Source organism: Uranotaenia lowii, chromosome 3 (genome assembly GCF_029784155.1).
Source record: "Uranotaenia lowii strain MFRU-FL chromosome 3, ASM2978415v1, whole genome shotgun sequence".
NCBI lineage: Eukaryota > Metazoa > Arthropoda > Insecta > Diptera > Culicidae > Uranotaenia > Uranotaenia lowii.
The window spans coordinates 27362328-27380928 of NC_073693.1; the positions used below are offsets into that span (position 1 = coordinate 27362328).

Genomic DNA, 18601 nt, shown 5'->3' on the forward strand with positions numbered 1-18601 from the left:
TGGAAGAAAACGCAGGCAGAACAAAAAGAGTTTATTCGGAAATGTGTCCTCCCTGTAGAAATCAAACGCTGACGAAAGCGGTCCGACAGTAACAGGAAATCCGATCAAAAAGTTCACGCCCATAACCACCAAGCCACAAGATCACAACAAGAAGGGATCAGAAAAACTTTCTATAAAAAGACACCGGTTGCTGCGAATGATGATTCAACACATCATGCACATTAGACAATTTATCAAATATATCACACTATTGCACATTAGACAAATTTACTTTTAAGTTGTATGCCTCCACCAATTGATTTTTTGAAAAATGAATGAAGTAGGGATATTATATAGAGTACCTATAAGCTATCAAATAGCACAATTTTCTCCATTTTGAAAAAATGGCATATTAGACCGATTATCAAATATGGGCAGGTAGCCTTCTATGAACTCGAAGTTTAAAAAGTTTCTCAAATCACCTTTTCTTAGACATGTCCGCCATTCCGTGAATATGAAATGTGAACGAACATTACAAAGAGCATATAATAAATTATTTGTATATTGTCATCCCGACGTCAAACTGTAGATCAAATAACAAAAAAAGCCGAGTTATTTAGAAACAAAATCATGACTCAAATCGACCACGACGTTTTACTTTCAGCAAAAACCTGTTGGTACTTTCCAGTAAATGGAAAAGCGTCTTTTTGCAGTGGGATGCGGCATTTTACAAGATCAATCGCCAGGTTGTTGGTTCCTCAATCCTCATCCGCTTATGGGACATCATCGCTAAATTCCCCCTCTCGGGATCGCACGTCTAATGTCAGCGAAACACGTTACCGCAAATAGCTTCCCATTTGAGGATGTTCCCGCTAGTTTTACAACTTTCACCCACACTCGATCCCGGTTTTGTTTCACTTTTTTTCTCTACTCATAGCACCAAATGTACTATCCATTTGCGAATCATATCAACTACCTTCCTCCTACTTGCTTCGTTCCCCTCAAATTCTTCGGAATCGTTGTTGGTGGTGAAGTTTTTTTTTGCTGTTGTTTTACTTTCCTTCAATTAAATTATATACTTTTCGCATTACCAAGCGGCACGAGGCGGCGCTTTACTATACTCGTTTGGCCATTTATTGCGTACACGTTTTTGTCGGTGATCTGAGATGGCGATCGGCGCGATATCATCAACGTTGTGATCCGGAATGGGGGAATCTAAATATGAGAAGAATGAAACCGATCGAGAAAGAAAACATCCAACGAACAAACCAATCGTCTTGTGGCACACGACCACGCGTCGTGAATTGAAGACTTTAATGAATGAAAATTTCAAAGTGAATAGAAAAATCTCTTAAAGGACTATTAGCAGAAAAAAATGCTGTTGTATACTTATGCTGATCCTGCCAGCTGTATTCTGATAAAGAATTATAAACCAGAATGTAGTTTCTAGATCATACTTAATACATCCTTATATTATATTGAGAAATATTGAGAATTTTAATGAAAACTTTTCACTGGATTTCCCGAGTATCTTTACAAGATGGTTTGAAACTACTTTACTAGCCGAATTGTCTTTTACAAATGCCCCTAAAGCATGCTGATTAGTTCTGATGTCTGGGATTATAATATATTCTGGTTCGCTTGATGTGTACTATAGTTAATGCCAGTAAAATTTTTTAGTTGCTAGCATATTTAAGGGGGGGGGGGGGGGGGGGGGTAGGGTCTAACACTTTCAAAAAATCGATTTTTTTATTTTTTTATTTTCTTATTGTTAAACATTTCAAGAATGTTGTGTCAAATTTTCAAGTCAATTGAAGCAAAACTGTAGAAGTTATAGGCATTTATCTCCTGCTATCTAATACTGCAAGAAAGCAAGAGCAGAAACTTCAAACGCGTTTTTCTCGAAAGCACATTTTTAAAGTCCGTGGACATCGTCATTTGAAAACTACTTATCCGATTCTTTTCAAATTTGGAACATATTTTCTACATATAAAATACCAGACCCCAACGTTTTTCTTTTTTGATTTTTTTACTTTGGGGAGATTTTACAGGTGAAAAATGGCGTATTTTTAAGTGAAAAATCGTAGTTTTTACTTCAAACAGCCACAAAAATTTCATAAAAATATTTTTAAGTTAAATAAAAACGTTGGGGTCCAGAAAAACATCTATTAAAAATATTTTGCTCTGATTTTTTGACTTCAGATGATTCTTTGTTGAGATACAGTGTCCACCGCAAATCCTGTTTTCTAAAAGGCATCCTCGAAAGTGCTCCGCCACCGGCTCATTTTTCAATATTTTTCTACAAAAAAATTACTAAATGTTCTTTTAACAATGCTTTATATAATGCAAAGAATTTGAATACATTTGTTTGAACGATAGCTCTAGAAATAAATCGTGAAAATGGTGTTTTTTTATACCCGTTAGACCCTACCCCCCCCTTAAGTACAAGTAAAAAAACATTTTTTTTACTTGTAAATATATTCTAAGAGAAAATTTCCAAATTTCAATGCCGATCGGAGCTAACTCTGAACCGAAAATGTGCTGAAATGTGCATTGCGCCAAGTATGATATGATTGCCTTCCCTACTTCAGTCAAAGATTTTTCTTTTCGAAATAACACCTCTGCCGTGATATATCGAAGTGACGTTCATCCATTTCCGACGATTTTGACTTTTTGATTATATTTTATGCGTTTTCTGACGAGCTTTCTAATGCTCTGAAAATGTTAAGAAAAAATCAAACCGGTTTTGAAATATTTGGAAAAAACGAAATGTAAATCTACTGTTTATACGCCGAAGTGAAGTATATCCTATCATAGAAGAAATATAGAATGAATCTTGTAACTCAAAAAAATTTTTAGTTACATTCATGAAGTTTGAAATATATGCTCATTTTGACATGATTATTTGTTTATAATGAAAAAAAGTGTACCATCCCACCTCAAAAAGTGGGTGAGACTCTCATACAAAATAACGATAAAATCTGTTACAATGATCATTTATTTTTATTTTCATAGTATTTCGTCTTACGACATAACTTGACGAACATAATTCCTAAAATTCACTCGGTCCATGGCAACCGTTCTCCAATTCCTCGGGCACCCCACGTTCGCCAGATCACGCTCCACTTGGTCTAACCACCTCGCTCGTTGCGCCCCCGCTCGTCTTGTTCCTACCGGATTCGTAGCGAACACCTGTTTTGCAGGACAGTCGTCCGGCATTCTCGCAACATGTCCCGCCTAGCGTATCCGGCCAGCCTTCACCACCTTCTGGATACTGGGTTCGCCGTAGAGTCGCGCGAGCTCGTGGTTCATCCTTCGCCTCCACATTCCGTTCTCCTGTACGCCGCCAAAGATGGTTCTTAACACTCGTCGCTCGAATACTCCGAGTGTACGCAGGTCCTCCTCGAGCAATATCCATGTCTCGTGCCCGTAGAGAACAACCGGTCTAATGAGCGTCATATACAGGTTACACTTCGTGCGAGGGCTAAGTCTTCTCGACCGCAGTTGCTTGTGGAGTCCATAGTAGGCACGACTTCCGCTGATAATTCGCCTCCGAATCTCACGGCTGGTGATGATGATCAGTTTTTGTATAAAATTTATATACACTTTCACATGAAAAACTCACTCGATAAAGAAGGCATTAAAATTGATTTCAGACGCATTATTCAATCTGCCGAACAAAAACCAGTAGGTCGACTTCCATCAAACTTTGTAGTGTTTCTTTTATAACTGTGTATATGAATGTCGATCCGATGTTTTTTTTTTGCTGAAATTATCGCAGAACATTGAAAAGTTTATATAAACCACCCTTTAAAGTGGACTTTGACCTAAATTTTAATAATAAAAAATTCAATGGACTTTTCCACGAAACCCCCTTGAGCCCACGAGCCCATGATTTTTATGTCAATCCAATGTAAATAGTAATTAACTTGGATGGTCGCCCCTTTTACACCGATCTTGAATATAAAATTTCAATTCAATTGGCAGTTCTGGGTTCGTGTGCAGATTTCGATCGAATCCAATGTATAAAACCGTCAATATTACGAAAGCAGTATTAACTTTGTGGATATCTTTTTTCAAAACCTAACATTTTCATAATGGAAAACGTATTTCATAATTTATTCTAGTAAAAATGAACATCCATGGAAAATTTCAGCACTCTAGGTTGTAAGATAGCTGCGCTCCTAATGAAGAAACTATGGATAAACGTCACTTCTTCGGATGTGTCTAATGTGTAGGGGAATGTGTTCCTAAATGAGGTTGGTAAAAAAAATTATCTATTCACTGCATTTTGTCGGCAATACGCTATGAACATTAGCCTGAAAGGAATTCAACATTAGGCATAAAAGAATTTTATGAGTTTACAAATTCGAAAAAAAAATCTAAAATTCATACAAGCTTTTGATGTAACATTTTAACTTTTAAAATTCTTCGTAAAGAATCCCAAAACAAAAAATTAGGTGATTTTTGTATCTTATTCAGATCAACATAAAAAATATAGCCATAGCATTTCTTTAAAAATCAACTGGCGCAACTAACCCGCATGGTTTGAGGTTCGGCAATCTAGACAACTTTTATAATAAATTGATTTCTCGAAAACTGAAGGAGATTTCTAAATAAAAATTATTTCAATGTATAGAAAACAGATGTCTGCTTATGGGTATAATGTAGGGTTGCCATCCGTCCCGCAAAAGCGGGACATGTCCCGCTTTTTTGTTGAATGTCCCGCTGTCCCGCTTTTTCTTCAAAATGTCCCGCTTTTTTCTTGAAAAACTTTTACAAAGTTAACTGATTAGCAATGAGAAAATTAAACATTAGTCTCAATTTGATTTCTGTGATGAGCAGAAAATCTTTCAAAACCGTCATTTCCTCAAAATAAGCAGTATTTTTCATAGCTTATATAAGACAGTACAGAATAACTCTAAAATCTTAGCTATACAGTAAGATTCTGATTCAGAAGTGTTCTTGAAGCACATTCAACCAATGTATGAAAAAAATATTGCTTAAGTTGCTTCCAAATAATTTTAGATTATTGAATATAGAGATGATTTTCTTCGTCGGAATCTAAATTAAATTGCCTTATGTTTCACACCACCTTTCCCTACACAATTGTCCGAAATATATACAGATGGAAGTTTTCTTGAGTTTACATTTTTGAACAAATTACCAAACAAACTTATTTTCATAAAAAATACACAAAGGTTTTTTACCCGATATTGAATCCGTCGTTTACATCTACGACTTAAAATATTTTCTCTCAAACTACGTGAAAAATCGCGAGATCCGTATAAAATATGGGTGTGTTTGGCAAAAATCCGTGTAAATAGAAGTCGTGTAAGAAAAACTGAGCAAAATCCATCCGCGTTAAAAAAAAACCTTAGCGTACTTTCTATGATCAGCTTTGGCTGATATGATACGTATAAGTTTGGCTAGACAATTAAGCTTTTTTTAAGAGTTTCTCAAATGTCCCGCTTTTTCGGCTGTGTCCCGCTTTTTTTCTGAAAGTATCTGGCAAGCCTAGTATAAAGTTTTTATTCAAAAGTTTGTTGAAATATTCGATAGAATCAGTATTCAGCTTAATAGGCACATATAGCCTCCTTCTCCCCTATTTGAAGCAATTGTACGCAAAGTAACAAGTTGTAATGCAAAAGGCTAATATTTATAAACATCTTTACCTAGATTGAACAGATCATATTTCATGAAAAGCCCCAGAGTAATGAATAATGGAGAAAAGAAAATAAAAACGCTTTTTATTGGTGAAAACGAAAAATGTATGTACGTCACATCGGCAAATCACGGCAGAACTAGTTCTCGAGGTTTCATGCATTTCTAAGACTTTTGGCATAAAAATTTGAACTTTGATTTTCCAAATCTTCACTTTTTGATTTGTGAAATTAAAGTAGGGTTAATTGCCCTACTTTGGACCCATTAAGCGGTGGTTTTTAAATAATCAAGGTTTTCTCACGAATGGACTGGCAATTTATATCCCTCAGGAAGTTCATTTATAAGTCATGATCTAATCTGCAAGTTTCAATGAAAATTTCGCCATTATTTCAACATGGGTTTCGCCATTATTAAGAGATTTGCAAAGATATGGATGATTTAAATTTCCAACTTTGAACCTACTGTTCCTATTTTGGTACTGGACCGGTTCCTTTCATTGGACCTAGAACTAAAACTCCTATAAAAAGTTTGATTTTTCGAAAATAAATAAACAAATTTATTGTTAATGTAAACTTGAATCAATTACTATCCAAAAATAGTATTACAGCTTTTTAATATTTAAAAAAACTAAAATTTCTGTTATGAATATCACAAATACTTTTATTCCCCGTCAGCTCTATCAGCAAAACGATAGCTGAAACTTGATTGTGTTTACTTACTTATAGTTTATTTGCGTAAATCTTGCAAAAATGTTGAAAATATTCAATATTGGTTCTGAATTATGCCCAGTGATGGTAAATTTCGCCCGTCACGCTTGACCCGACTAGTTTTGTTTCATCAAACGACTGGCACTATTCTCAATTGACGGAGCCTCACTACTCGCATGACGGATAAAGCACGACAACAATCAACATTTCTCCATCATCGACTGGCGAAGCTCCTACACATGGTCAAAATTTCTCCTGAGAGTGACTGGCAAATCTCTTCACACTTCGACCGGCTGCTGACGGCAGGTACAACTAATTGAACGACTTGCTGGCAGAGAGCAACAATAGCAATAAAAAACTGAAAACGAGCTTGCTGGCAGGAGCAACAATAATAATAAATGCTTTTCTTGTTCCTCTTCGGTCGTCTTCGGCTTGCTGGCAGGAGCAACAATAATAATAAATGCGTTTCTTTTTCGTCATCGGTCGCTTGAATGCGATTGCTTGACTAGGTTATTATTTTAGCTTCAAATGAATGGGGCATGAATGACTGGCAAACGAAGTGACTGGTCGTTAAGGAACAGTCAATTGAGTTTGACGGACCAAGAGGCTTTACAGTCACAGCTTCACGCCTCATGACGATGACTTTTGCCAAGCATGATTATGCCCCAATTAAAAATTCGCAACATTGTTGATTTGTTGGTTTTGATACAAAGATTTGGTGATGTCAGGTCTAAACATGGAACATCAAAGTCGAAAGTTTCCTATATTTGGACCCTTTGCAAATTTTCCAAGTTTTCCAATGATTTTCATGAATTTTTGGAAAAATGGGTAGTATTGTTCATATTCTCCACAGCGAAAGTAATTTCCCTTTAAACTTTGGCTTGGAAAGTAAAAAATCGTGATTTTTCCTTAAACACTCTAATTTCTCAATACGCGCCCCACTAAATGAGCTGTCTGATTTACCACTGATGAAGAGGTACATTTTTAAAAACGTTGAAAATTTTATCAGAAAGACTTTTAATGGCAAAAAATGGTATGGTAGTGTTCAGGAAGAATAAGAGTTCATTGTGTGCATAGGAATTTATGCCAGCAAAATGAATTATTTTCAATTTTCGGCATTTTAGGACTAAAGTAGGCTCTAGGTCTAAAGTAGGAGCACTCACCCTATCTATATTTTTGACAAAAAAATGTTTTTAGAGATAACACCAGATTTCGATATTTTATGCAATGCTTAGACATTTGGCTTCAAAATTATAATTTCAATTATTCCGATTTTCCTTGGCCCCCTCTTTGGTGAATTTTGAGAGTTTAAAAACGAAACTTATAGAGCGCATTGAGGCACCCCTAAATCAAATCCGATTAAGCTGAAATTTTGCACAGGTCATTTTTTTAGCCAATCTACAAAATCTATATGGTCAGTTTTCGGAATTCAGCATGACTTTGTTTTTGGCAACATTCGATTTTGGCAACATTCGATTATGGCAACATCCGATTTTGGCAACATCTAAATTTTAAAACATGTGCCAACATCGAACAGATTTTTTGGAACGATATTACCTTATATACTTCGCTTTAGCAGGACCAACATATCTCAGACAAACACCATAAACACGTTTTAACGTTCTCAAATGCTGATAAAATACAACAACAATAACAAAAATTTAAAAAAATTATAAAGTATTCAAAATGACAATAATGATGAAAATTTCTTAAAATAAAAAAATAATATAAACAAATTACTATAAACGACACAAAATGACTTAAACATGATGAAGAATGAAAAATCTAATGTAATGTAATGATAATATTAATTTTAAAGAAATAAGTAAACGATGCTGAGATAAAAACCGTTTAATTTTGACAACACAAAATGTTCGGGCATGTTGGCAAAATCGAACGGAGTCTTTATGAAAAAATTTTTCCAAAGCTTCAATCATGAATCTAAATTTAAACTCTGAAGTTTTGGGTTTCAATCTGTATTGAATTCAAATATCAATTTTGAATAATGAATCTGAGTTCTGTGTTTTAAATTCTGGATCGCCATTTCGAAGATTTACTATGTTAGAAATTCTGCATCTGAACTAAGTTCAAGATCTTCTGATTATGAAACAAAAACTCAGTATGGTTTCTACGTCTCAATCTGGGATTAGTTTTTGAGATTTTGGTATCAGTTCTGAGTCAAGATTGTTCCTTTTGAATAACCTCACGCAGTCATCAAAATTTGATTTGAGAATTTAGAATTTTAAGCGTAGACAAGAATATCTCGTTTGCTTTTCCTGGGTGTTTAACTTCAAAACACCCACCACCCCCTCCTGCCCTCTGACGTTCATACGGCCATGCTAAATGGAAAAATGGTTTTAGGAAAAAGATTTTAAGAATTAGCTTTGAAAAAAATTTGAAAATGTTTAAAATGAAACAATAAAGGAAGAATTCAGTGCAAATTAAAAACTCTTGTTATTTTACTGAAATATCAATCACCCCAATGAATAAATTTAAGGTTCAAAGTTCACGACACGTTCACGGCACATCACTCGAAAGTGAAAAAAATTTGAAATTTAAACCTTACCCTGACCAGGGAAAGTTATAAATTTTATGAAAATTCGAGTTTTTTCGTGACTTTATAAAAACAACTCCAATTATGACATTTTTTTATTATTTAAGAACTCGAATGAAATTTGAACCTTTTGAAGCAAAAATTATTGAAAACATAGCTCAATACGCTAATAACACACCTTTTTCTCTATGTCCACTTCCAGCGGCCCAACCGGGCACGGTTTGCTACAGCCACGACCACTGCCGGATGTGGGACCGGGAGAGCCACTGTGACTTCCTGATTCCGAATCTGTTCGGCCGTTGCCAATGTTCCTCTCCAGCTCGGCAAGTTGGCCCCACCTGTGTGGTCGAATCCACGGCAGCGCTGGAACAGGAACTGCCCGGCTTTGCCAAACCCCAACAACAGGCACCCGAAGGCACAACCCCGACGGAAGCTTCTGCACTCCCAACGACTACTCCTCCGGAGGATGATGCGGTTATTGTGGAGAATCCGGAAATGATGGATGGTCATGATGAGGAAATAAGCGAGGTTGTTGAAGAACATCAGGAAACGGAAGTGCAGCAGTTACAGGAAGAACCATTAATTGCAACTACAACGATTAGCTCGAAATTGAATGATTCCGTTTCTAATGAGGAAAACATTTCATTCGAAGACTCATCGATTTCGTCTTTCGTAAATGAATATGAAAATACAGAGGAAAATTCAGTGGCTGAAAATGAGAATGCCTCCAATTCACAAGGTGAAGAAAGCAATGCAATTGGGTTTACATCGGTTCAACCACAGGTGGAGTCGGTTGATTCGGAACGAGTTTCGACTGAAGTTTCCACAAGCGGGCCAAATTTCGATAGTTATGAATATGGTAGCGCGAGTCAAGACACTGAAGAACTTATCGTCCCCCACGTGGTAAATCCTCTGCATAATGAGGTTGAGTTGCTCGAAAAGCACAACCGGATATCCGGTGAGGATCATTCGAATCTGATTGAAGGTGAGGACGAATCAACAGCTAGACCAAGCCAAGAATCGTACGAATCGAACAACGAAAGTGCTGCCACAACTGAACGGCAACAGGGACGACACGATAGCACAGTTCAAGATGAGTCGACGGAAGCTAACGATGCTCACGAGATTACCGAAAAACCGGAGAAGGAGAACGAGATTAACGATGACACTCCCGTCCATACGACACCGACAATGGTTCGATTGGCAAGCAGAACAACAGTCATGGAACCGGAAGCACCCGTGTCCACAACCGTGGCTTCTCTGATGACCGAAAGTTTCACGGAAGCAGCTGCAATCATAACGACTGAGCAACCGACAACGACCACCGCACAAGCTTTTACCTATTCTAGTACCACAACGACGACAACGAATACACCAACAACTTCAAGCACAGATGGCAGCACCAAAATAAAGCATCAAGGTAAGCTTTCTACTGTGTCGTCATCTGCTTGTTACTTTTAAACTTTTCTCTCCCGACTTTCTTCAAATTTATATTTTTCTCTCCCATGCGCGCAAACCAAACGGAAACTCCAGGCATACGAACACGTGTTGATTTGGGCGATGGACCGATTTCGTTGGGGTTGGCTTGCGTGAATAATCGCCAGTGTCAGCTGGCCGATCCGTACACCTACTGCAACGAGCTGGGCCGGTGTGATTGTGTCAATTCTCAGCAGCAGCAACTGGCCACCGGCGATGAAGGAGTTTGCAGTGCGGCCAACACCGGTTGCTCGCCGGGAACGTTTCAGGTTTGATTTTTTGGGGATCTGCGAGCTCGGGATGAATAAACCAGAACGGTTTAAAATCCCTGCCGAAAAAGGAAATATATGGGTCAGATATTTTTCTTCTGCAGTCCTGAATTCTCTTGAAATGATGTTTCTGGACAAATTTCTCCTGAATAGCTTGATGAATTATTCACCAAGTAGATAAATGCTTTCGACTGGTGCGAATTGAACAACGGAATATTTTTAACCTTTTTGTTTAGTCAACTCACAGATCAAAAACACATTTTCGTATTAAGAGTAAGAAACAAATAGAGAAGTATTTTGGGATGGTGAATTGACTTAAAAAGCCGAGTTTTCCCAATATATTATTTGTAGACTGAGTCGTTTTTTTTAGGATTTTTTTTTAATTTTGGGGTAACTTTGGAATTTTATAAATCCTGGGGTCCTAAAAGCTTTGTTTTGGTTCATAATTCATCCAGGATTTTTTGCAAAATTTTTAAGTGACGTTTACATGAGTAAACTTGGACTTTTTTGTTTGTATTGGAAAATTGAATATTTTGTACTGAAAAATCAACATCATTTCAGTTTCTTTTGTTCTAAGCCTGTTAATGGTTTTTGTGTAAATTTATAAATTCTTTAAAGGAAATTTTCCGCTGAACATCTTTGTCGGTAACTTGTAACTTGTGGTAACTTAGTATCTTATTTGACAAACAAGAGCTTTTAAGAACCCAGAATTTGAGAAATTCAAAAATGACCCCCAATCGACTCAGTCTACTGAAGCATATGGTCCATTCCAGCGTGACGTAAAATTTTACAAAACTTTTATAAAAATTAAGATTTATTATTTTGATATCAAAAGTTTTTCTTTTGACGAAATTGTGATTGAAACATGATTTTTTTTTACGATTATAGTCGTTTTCACATCTTTATGTCATTCGCGACTTGAAAACATGAATGATTATAGTCGTGACGCTACGCTATTTTGATATTTTTAGATATTTTTAGATGGAATGCTAAAAAAAATCACTTAATTTTCAAGAAATCTGAAGTTAGAAGCCATAGGTTGCACATAAGGATTTTTTATTTTTAAGGTCATATTTATCATATTTGTGTAAAGTATTGCAGCGATAATGTAATTACACTACTAAAATCGGTATGAAATTTCATTTCTGATTACCTAATAGAATATAAATTTATAGCGGAAATGTTGCGTGGATATACTCAAAATCTAGTGCAAAATTGAATTTGAATGCCAGAAATTCTGAGAAATTGACAAAAAGTTTAAAAAACAGCTATCTTTAAAATTTCTACAAAAATTCTGTATTTCGTATTTTTAAAATCTTACAAAGCGAAATTGTACCAAATTACGTCATCTTTTCAATCCTCTTTTCAAAATTTATCTGGTATGACTTAAATAATTTTGACGATTCATTGATTGAAAAGTATGGTTTTTATACCAGATTTTCACATGTTTTGTGGTCATGATCTTAAAAAAATTCAAAAAATATATTCTTTTGTACAAGATATAGTTTCTAACTTCAAGTTTCTTAGACAGTAACTGGAATTTTTTTGGGCATTCAGTAGCTGATCTACAGACTTTCCGAAGCATGAATAACGAATAACTAAAGTGTTGTAGGTGAATATTGTCTGAGAAACATATTTAAGTTACGTTACAAGGTTTGAAAAACTATAAATTTTGTAAAAATCGGTTGAGAAACAAGAAAGATATAGCGGTTTTAAGCTAGTAGTGTGAAATTGACACTCAAGGTCTGGTTAGGGAGTTTTTTTCATGGGATTTTAGGGTTTACTAATCATGCAAAATGAATGATTTCAAGAATTCATTGAGAGCCCCCAAAGAAATTTTTGTAATCTGGATACATCCAAATAAAGTTATAAGCCGCCAAACTTCCAATAGTGTCATATTGACCCTCAAGAGTGGATGAGGGTTAAAACTTAAAAAAGGGATAACTGGGGATGTCATTATGGGTGGTCGCTTAGAATGGATTACATGAAGATATAGTGGCTTCCTTGTTTATCAAATTGTCTATTGTTTTCAATCATTTGAATCGAAATGTACATATATTAAGGTTGCTAGATTTTTTTCAGCACGTATCAGGGCCGGATAAAATCGGGCAATTTTATATAAAAGCCTGGTCAAATCCGGGCAACAAAAATCGAAAGCAAAAATTTTTAAAACAATTCTTTTCATCAAAAATTATCAACAGATTTCAATTCGTTTTGAAAGCTTCGAAAAACCTTTCATGATTACTTTTATAGAGGTTGCCCGAAAAATTTCGTTTTTCGAGGCATAAATATATTAAATTTTACAACACATGTTGTTTATTTTTTTATTTGCCAAACAAAGCGAATAAACCCGGGCAAAATCCGGTCCTTTTTCATTGAAATCCGGGCAACCGGCCTGGGCCGGACTGTTTCCAAGTTTTACATTAAATATCAGGGCGAACCCGGATAAAAGCGAGCAATCTGGCAATCTTAACATATGTATATGTAATGGATCTAAAATAATTTGATTTAGAAAACCTTAAATCCAAAAACCGAACAATAAACGGGCCAACCAATACAGGCGTTTTTCGAACGAAGTCTGCAGAGAAGTAAAAGAATTTCAGTTTAAAATTAAAGTTTGTCATTGAATCACATTAATTGCATTTAAAGCTTCAAAAAAATTAAATGGTTATTTTGATAAAAACAGCCCTGAAAACATCGATTTTGGACCCAATTTTTTTGCATAATTTTGGAAATAATGTGAATTTATGCGGACAAATTTTATCCGAGCATTCGGGCCGGACCGGACTTGTGGCAAATTTCTCCTTGAAAATCCGAACAAGCCCGGATAAAACCGGACAAACAGGTATGCTTAATCTAAAAACCCCTTTTAAAAAATTCAGTGCTTATTCATCGCTGCTAAATGAAAATTAAAAAGTATTTCAGTACCTGGCCAGGTGGATTGACGAAAATGGTTAATGATTATGTGTGGCTATATTCTGAATCGATATTTAAGAATGCAGATCAGATTCAACACAATCTACAAATACGTAATTATTGTAGGCATTTTTGATCAATCTGAAATTCAGAACCAATTATTAAGAATTCCTTATTTTGCCGTATTTAAAGATTTGAGATCAGAATAGTAAATCAGAGAATGAAAATCAAGAAATAAGAAACTTAAGGAACATTTTTAATTATCATACAAAAATAACAAAATCAAAGATTTAAGAATATAGTTTTAATGCATAATAGTATATCATTTGAATTTTGAAAAAGTTTTTTTATAAGAAAAATTGCCTTTAAATCTTCATCACACAGTTATTAATAAGGGGAAAGTCGAGTGCCATCCATTATTAATTTGATACTAATTACTTATTATATTGTGAAAAACAATCGTTTATTTCATTAAATTTTTTTCGCTAAAACCAAAATTTTCTTCAAAAAAACCAATTTCAACTTCAATTTCATTCTGATTTTTTAAATATCTCTATGACTTTTATAAAGTCTCTATCATAAAGAAATTTAAAAAGAGAAACAGAATAAAATTGAGGTTGAAATTGATTTTTTTTTTGAAGAAAATTTTATAATAGCAAAAAATTTGCGATGACAAAAACGATTGTTTTCAACAATATAATCAATGATTATTAACAAATTAATGGATACTGGGCTATTATTTGGCCTTTAGCTGGTTCGTTTCTAACTTTGTGTTTCTTGTTCCTCTTCATAATGCTAAGCTCCACATCCGGGTTTTGATAAGTTACACAAATCAACAAAATTCACATTTTTCCGAGGTACAAAGAAAATAAGAGCTAATTTTGGTTGATTTGTGTGCCCCGAATTCAAATATGCAATGAGTTTTTTTGTTTCGTCTTTTGTTTTCGAAAACAGGTAGGTAAACATCATTTAAGAAAATTCTACATATTTCTGACAAAACTGTAAAAAAACAATAAAAATAAAAGTTTTGAATCAATGACCAACTTTCCCGAAAATCGAAATTCGACTTCTAAGCAAAAAGTTATAGCAGTTGGTTTTTGTTTACTTTTCCCCAATCAGTAAAAGACGGAAATTTTGACGAATTTTGAGGGAAGTTTTGAAACAAATTGAATTTTTAATATTCAAAGCAAAGTCAAGTTTTAACAACATCTAAAACAAGTTTTAGTAACACTAAAAGATTTTAATATACTTACTGAGGTAAGGAGCATAAAGCATGATCATTGATAGCAGAATATTCAAACGACATTAGTGGCTATACAAAACCAGATATCATGTTTCGGGGTAACTTTGATCACTATGATTTTAAAGTATCTCAACATCTATTGTTTTGATGCCAATTAGCACAGAAGGCTTAAAACATCAATAACAGTATTTTTTTGTTTGGACTCAATTGAATTTTTCAACGCATTCTTTCAAAAACAAATATAATCAAAAGATGAACAATGTTGCTGCATACATTTAGGGAAAAAAAATTATAAACATTTCTCAATATTTTTTGGCCTCAAAAACAAATCAAATTTTATCTACGTGCAATTCCCTAGGTCCTCCCACTGTTCCTTTATTCTTTTTTTATTCCAACTTAGCCATTTGATAGGGTTTTAGCCAGTTGTTCTATACAGGCTTTTTCATAGAAAATGTCCGTTTTTTTAATATCCAAAAATGGTCATAGAATGACCATAAAAATAAATCTAAAACTATAACCCTACAAAGGAAAAAAGTTTAAATTTCAAATAAAACAACCCATTTGCTTCTAAATGCCATCATTTCATCAGAAGAGGTGTTTATTTGTGAGTCTTCGAAACTACATTTTCAGTTATATAAAAAAATCTCCAACTGCAAACCAAATTTAGCCTATTTGAAACACAATTTATAGGCTTTCAAACGAAGAAAACAGTTTTCAAATATTTCAACTTCCGACTTAGTTAATCATAATTATCTGCAAAAATTTCATGTTGATCAAAGTTACCCTGGTCATCAAAGTTCCCCTAGTTTACGGTACTTGTAATGATATCTTTTCTAATTTCTAGCATATAATTTAGCTTTCAAGATTGTCTCAATTCAATTCTTTTGCAAATTTGGATGAAGGGTTCTTTTTTTAGGCTCACGATCATCAACCATTTGTTGTTACAGATTCTAGCGTACAGCTAAATTGGAATTCCAACTTTTTTTTACGGTTTATCACTATGAAGCCTGGATTAGAAATCTAGTCATAAGAAATAGTAAATTATAATTAATCATTTTTCTTTTATTATTTATACATTTATTTTTATAATTTAAAAGTTGATTAACGTAGCTGAACACAGTTTTCTTTAAAATACGTAAACATAATACAAACGCACGAACGCATTTTTATATTGAAATCTCTTTCGATTAAACGATTTAATTGTATAACTGTTGTCTAAAATGCCGAACCTCAAACCGAGTGCCCAAATGTGTCTATTTATGTTTTAGGGCAAAATTTATGTTTTTCTGACAATATTTCTGTATAATTCCATTGAAAATGCCAGAAACTGATAACTTCCTTACGGAAAAGCTGCAATATTATAAAAATCTATGTCGTTTATAATTTCATGGAATAAAAAAAGTTAAGATTGCCATATTATGGACGCAGTTCATCCATCAGAAAAACTTCATCAAATCTATTTTGAGATCTTCAATTCTCTCTTAAGATTGTAATAAGAGTTTGAATTCGATGTTTTAATTATAAATATCACATATTTTTTCAAATTCTTCTGTTATTTTTAGATAAAAGCATTTTACATTTTTTACGGAAAAAAGTATAGTATTTTCAAAAACAATCCACTTATATTTTTAATCATATTTCAGGTTGATCCTCGACCAGCTATAAATATCAAACTGTCAACAAAATATACAATAGATTATCGGATTTATTTTGTGTGCTTAACAAGACATATAGTAGATTCAACTCTATTGATACGGTTGATTTTGCGCACTCAACTATAAAGATCATAGATTCAACTTCATTAGCAAAATTGAAATTCTTCATTCTGCTATATTGTTAATGCAATCATACAAAAACAGTTGATTAAATGATATTTATAGTTGATTCAATTATTGTGTATGATAGAATTAAAAGTTAATTTATTTGATTAAATTCAAATCCATTAGAAAAAAATGTAGTTTCGGGAGTTTAATAGGTTTTCACTATTCCAGGTGACTCAGAACCATTAATTGAAGTTCCGGAATGAAATCTAAGAACATATAGGACCAGGAACATTGTATATGTATTTGTTTAATTAATTTTCCAATTTTATGTTTAATGTTTGCACGGTTTAATTTTATCGTTGTCTCCCTCGAAGTACTTAGAAAAAACGTCGACAGTATCGCGTGTCCAAATATTCCTTGACAACTCTTTGTTCCCGAATGAATTCGAGAGTTTTCGGCCCACTTTTCAGATCCTTGGAGCAACCGTAGTGGATGATCAGTCGCCGTCCGGCTTATCAATGCCCATACCGAACGCGATGTTAGCCACGATCATTTGAATTTTTTTCGGAACAAATCGTTCGTGAACCTTTCACCGTTCCACTAATTCTTCCGTCTGCTTCCCGCATGCTACATGAACTGAAATTAATACAATTTGAATGATTTTGAAAATAAATTTCAATGTTTGATATCAGTACTCGTACCCAAATGTAAAGTTTGCCCGATCGAATCTGCAAGAGATACTTCTCGTACGTTAAAAAAAACTATTAAATAAATTATTCAACATTTTTATCACGTCTCGCAAGTATAAACTGAAATGCCGGCCAGAGAAATATCGAAACATTGGTGCCAGTTTTACCAAATATATTTATTCTAAAACGCTTGAGATGCACTAGAAATTAATTTTAAAAGACAGCAAAAATATGAATGATTAAATCAAATGTTTAACTATATATGTATTTATAATGCCTTAAATGCACGTTTATAATGCCTTAAATCAATTATGCAATTGTCTTTTGATTATATCATATCTATAGTTGAATCACTTATGCCATGATAGTTGAATCTATTATTTTGAAAGTTGGTTGCGTATGATCAATCAGCAGTTTGTAGTTGAATCTATTAGATTTACAATTGAATGCCTCAAATAAATTATATAATTGTATTTGAACCTATCATATCTATAGTTGAATCAATTTTATCATTATAGTTGAATCTGTTATATTGAAGGTTGGTTGCGTCAGGTTAATCAGCAGTTTTTAGTTTAATCTATTTTATTTATAGTTGAATGAATAAATTCAATTAGACAGTTTATTTTTATCTATAATATCTATACTGCCGTTCCAAGCAAGATTGTCCCATGTGGAAAAACGTGCAAACGAGAAAAATGCGAATGAAATTCCAGCTATATTTCCAATTTTTCTCTCAAACTAAACATTCACCAACAGTTTTTTCGTAGTAAACACTTCAAGTTAATCATTTCACAATGTTTTCTGCCAAAAATACATTTCCTACAAAAAAACAGCAAATTAGATCCAAAAATGCTCCATGCGACACTTTTGCGTAGAATCAGAACGCTTTCCGATGCTAATTCTTCGAAAAACTTTCACACGGCTACAATTTTTCTATCATTTTGAAAGCTTGTACAGTTTCTTTTTTTCCCAAAAATTCAAGTTGAACCGTAATGTAAGAAATACCTTCTTCTTTCTTCATAAAAATGTCTAGTTGAGTATGGATCCTGTAAGTAGTGCCTACCGAAAAGTGTTTTGTGAATATTTCTCTGAATAAAACACTCGAGGCTTCTAGCTCCTTCCGCCCTCTGTTTTAGTGTTCTTTTCAGTAAATAAAAAATATTCAAGAGTTGAAACATATCTTAAAAGAATTGTTCGATAAAATTTGCATTTTTTCATAGAATTTTCTCTAGAGTGAGATTCTTGCGTAGAAACATCAACATAGAGACAACCACCTAAATGAAAAATTTCGTATAAGTTCAGTACACAGTATACTTGTTTGTGTTTTTATTCGAAAGTCAA

The 18601-nt window shown here is 34.0% G+C and overlaps 1 protein-coding gene across 1 annotated transcript in view; it reads left to right on the plus strand.

The window, feature by feature from the left end:
* The window catches only part of LOC129756166 (mucin-2), a 234634-nt gene extending 223955 nt beyond the window's left edge, over positions 1 to 10679 (plus strand). The window contains exons 4-5 of the mRNA XM_055752952.1: positions 9107 to 10324; positions 10438 to 10679. Of these exons, the coding sequence (XP_055608927.1) occupies positions 9107 to 10324; positions 10438 to 10655 (1436 nt within the window). The 3' untranslated portion in view covers positions 10656 to 10679. The remainder of the gene's footprint in view (positions 1 to 9106; positions 10325 to 10437) is intronic.
* The last annotated feature ends 7922 nt before the right edge of the window (positions 10680 to 18601 follow it).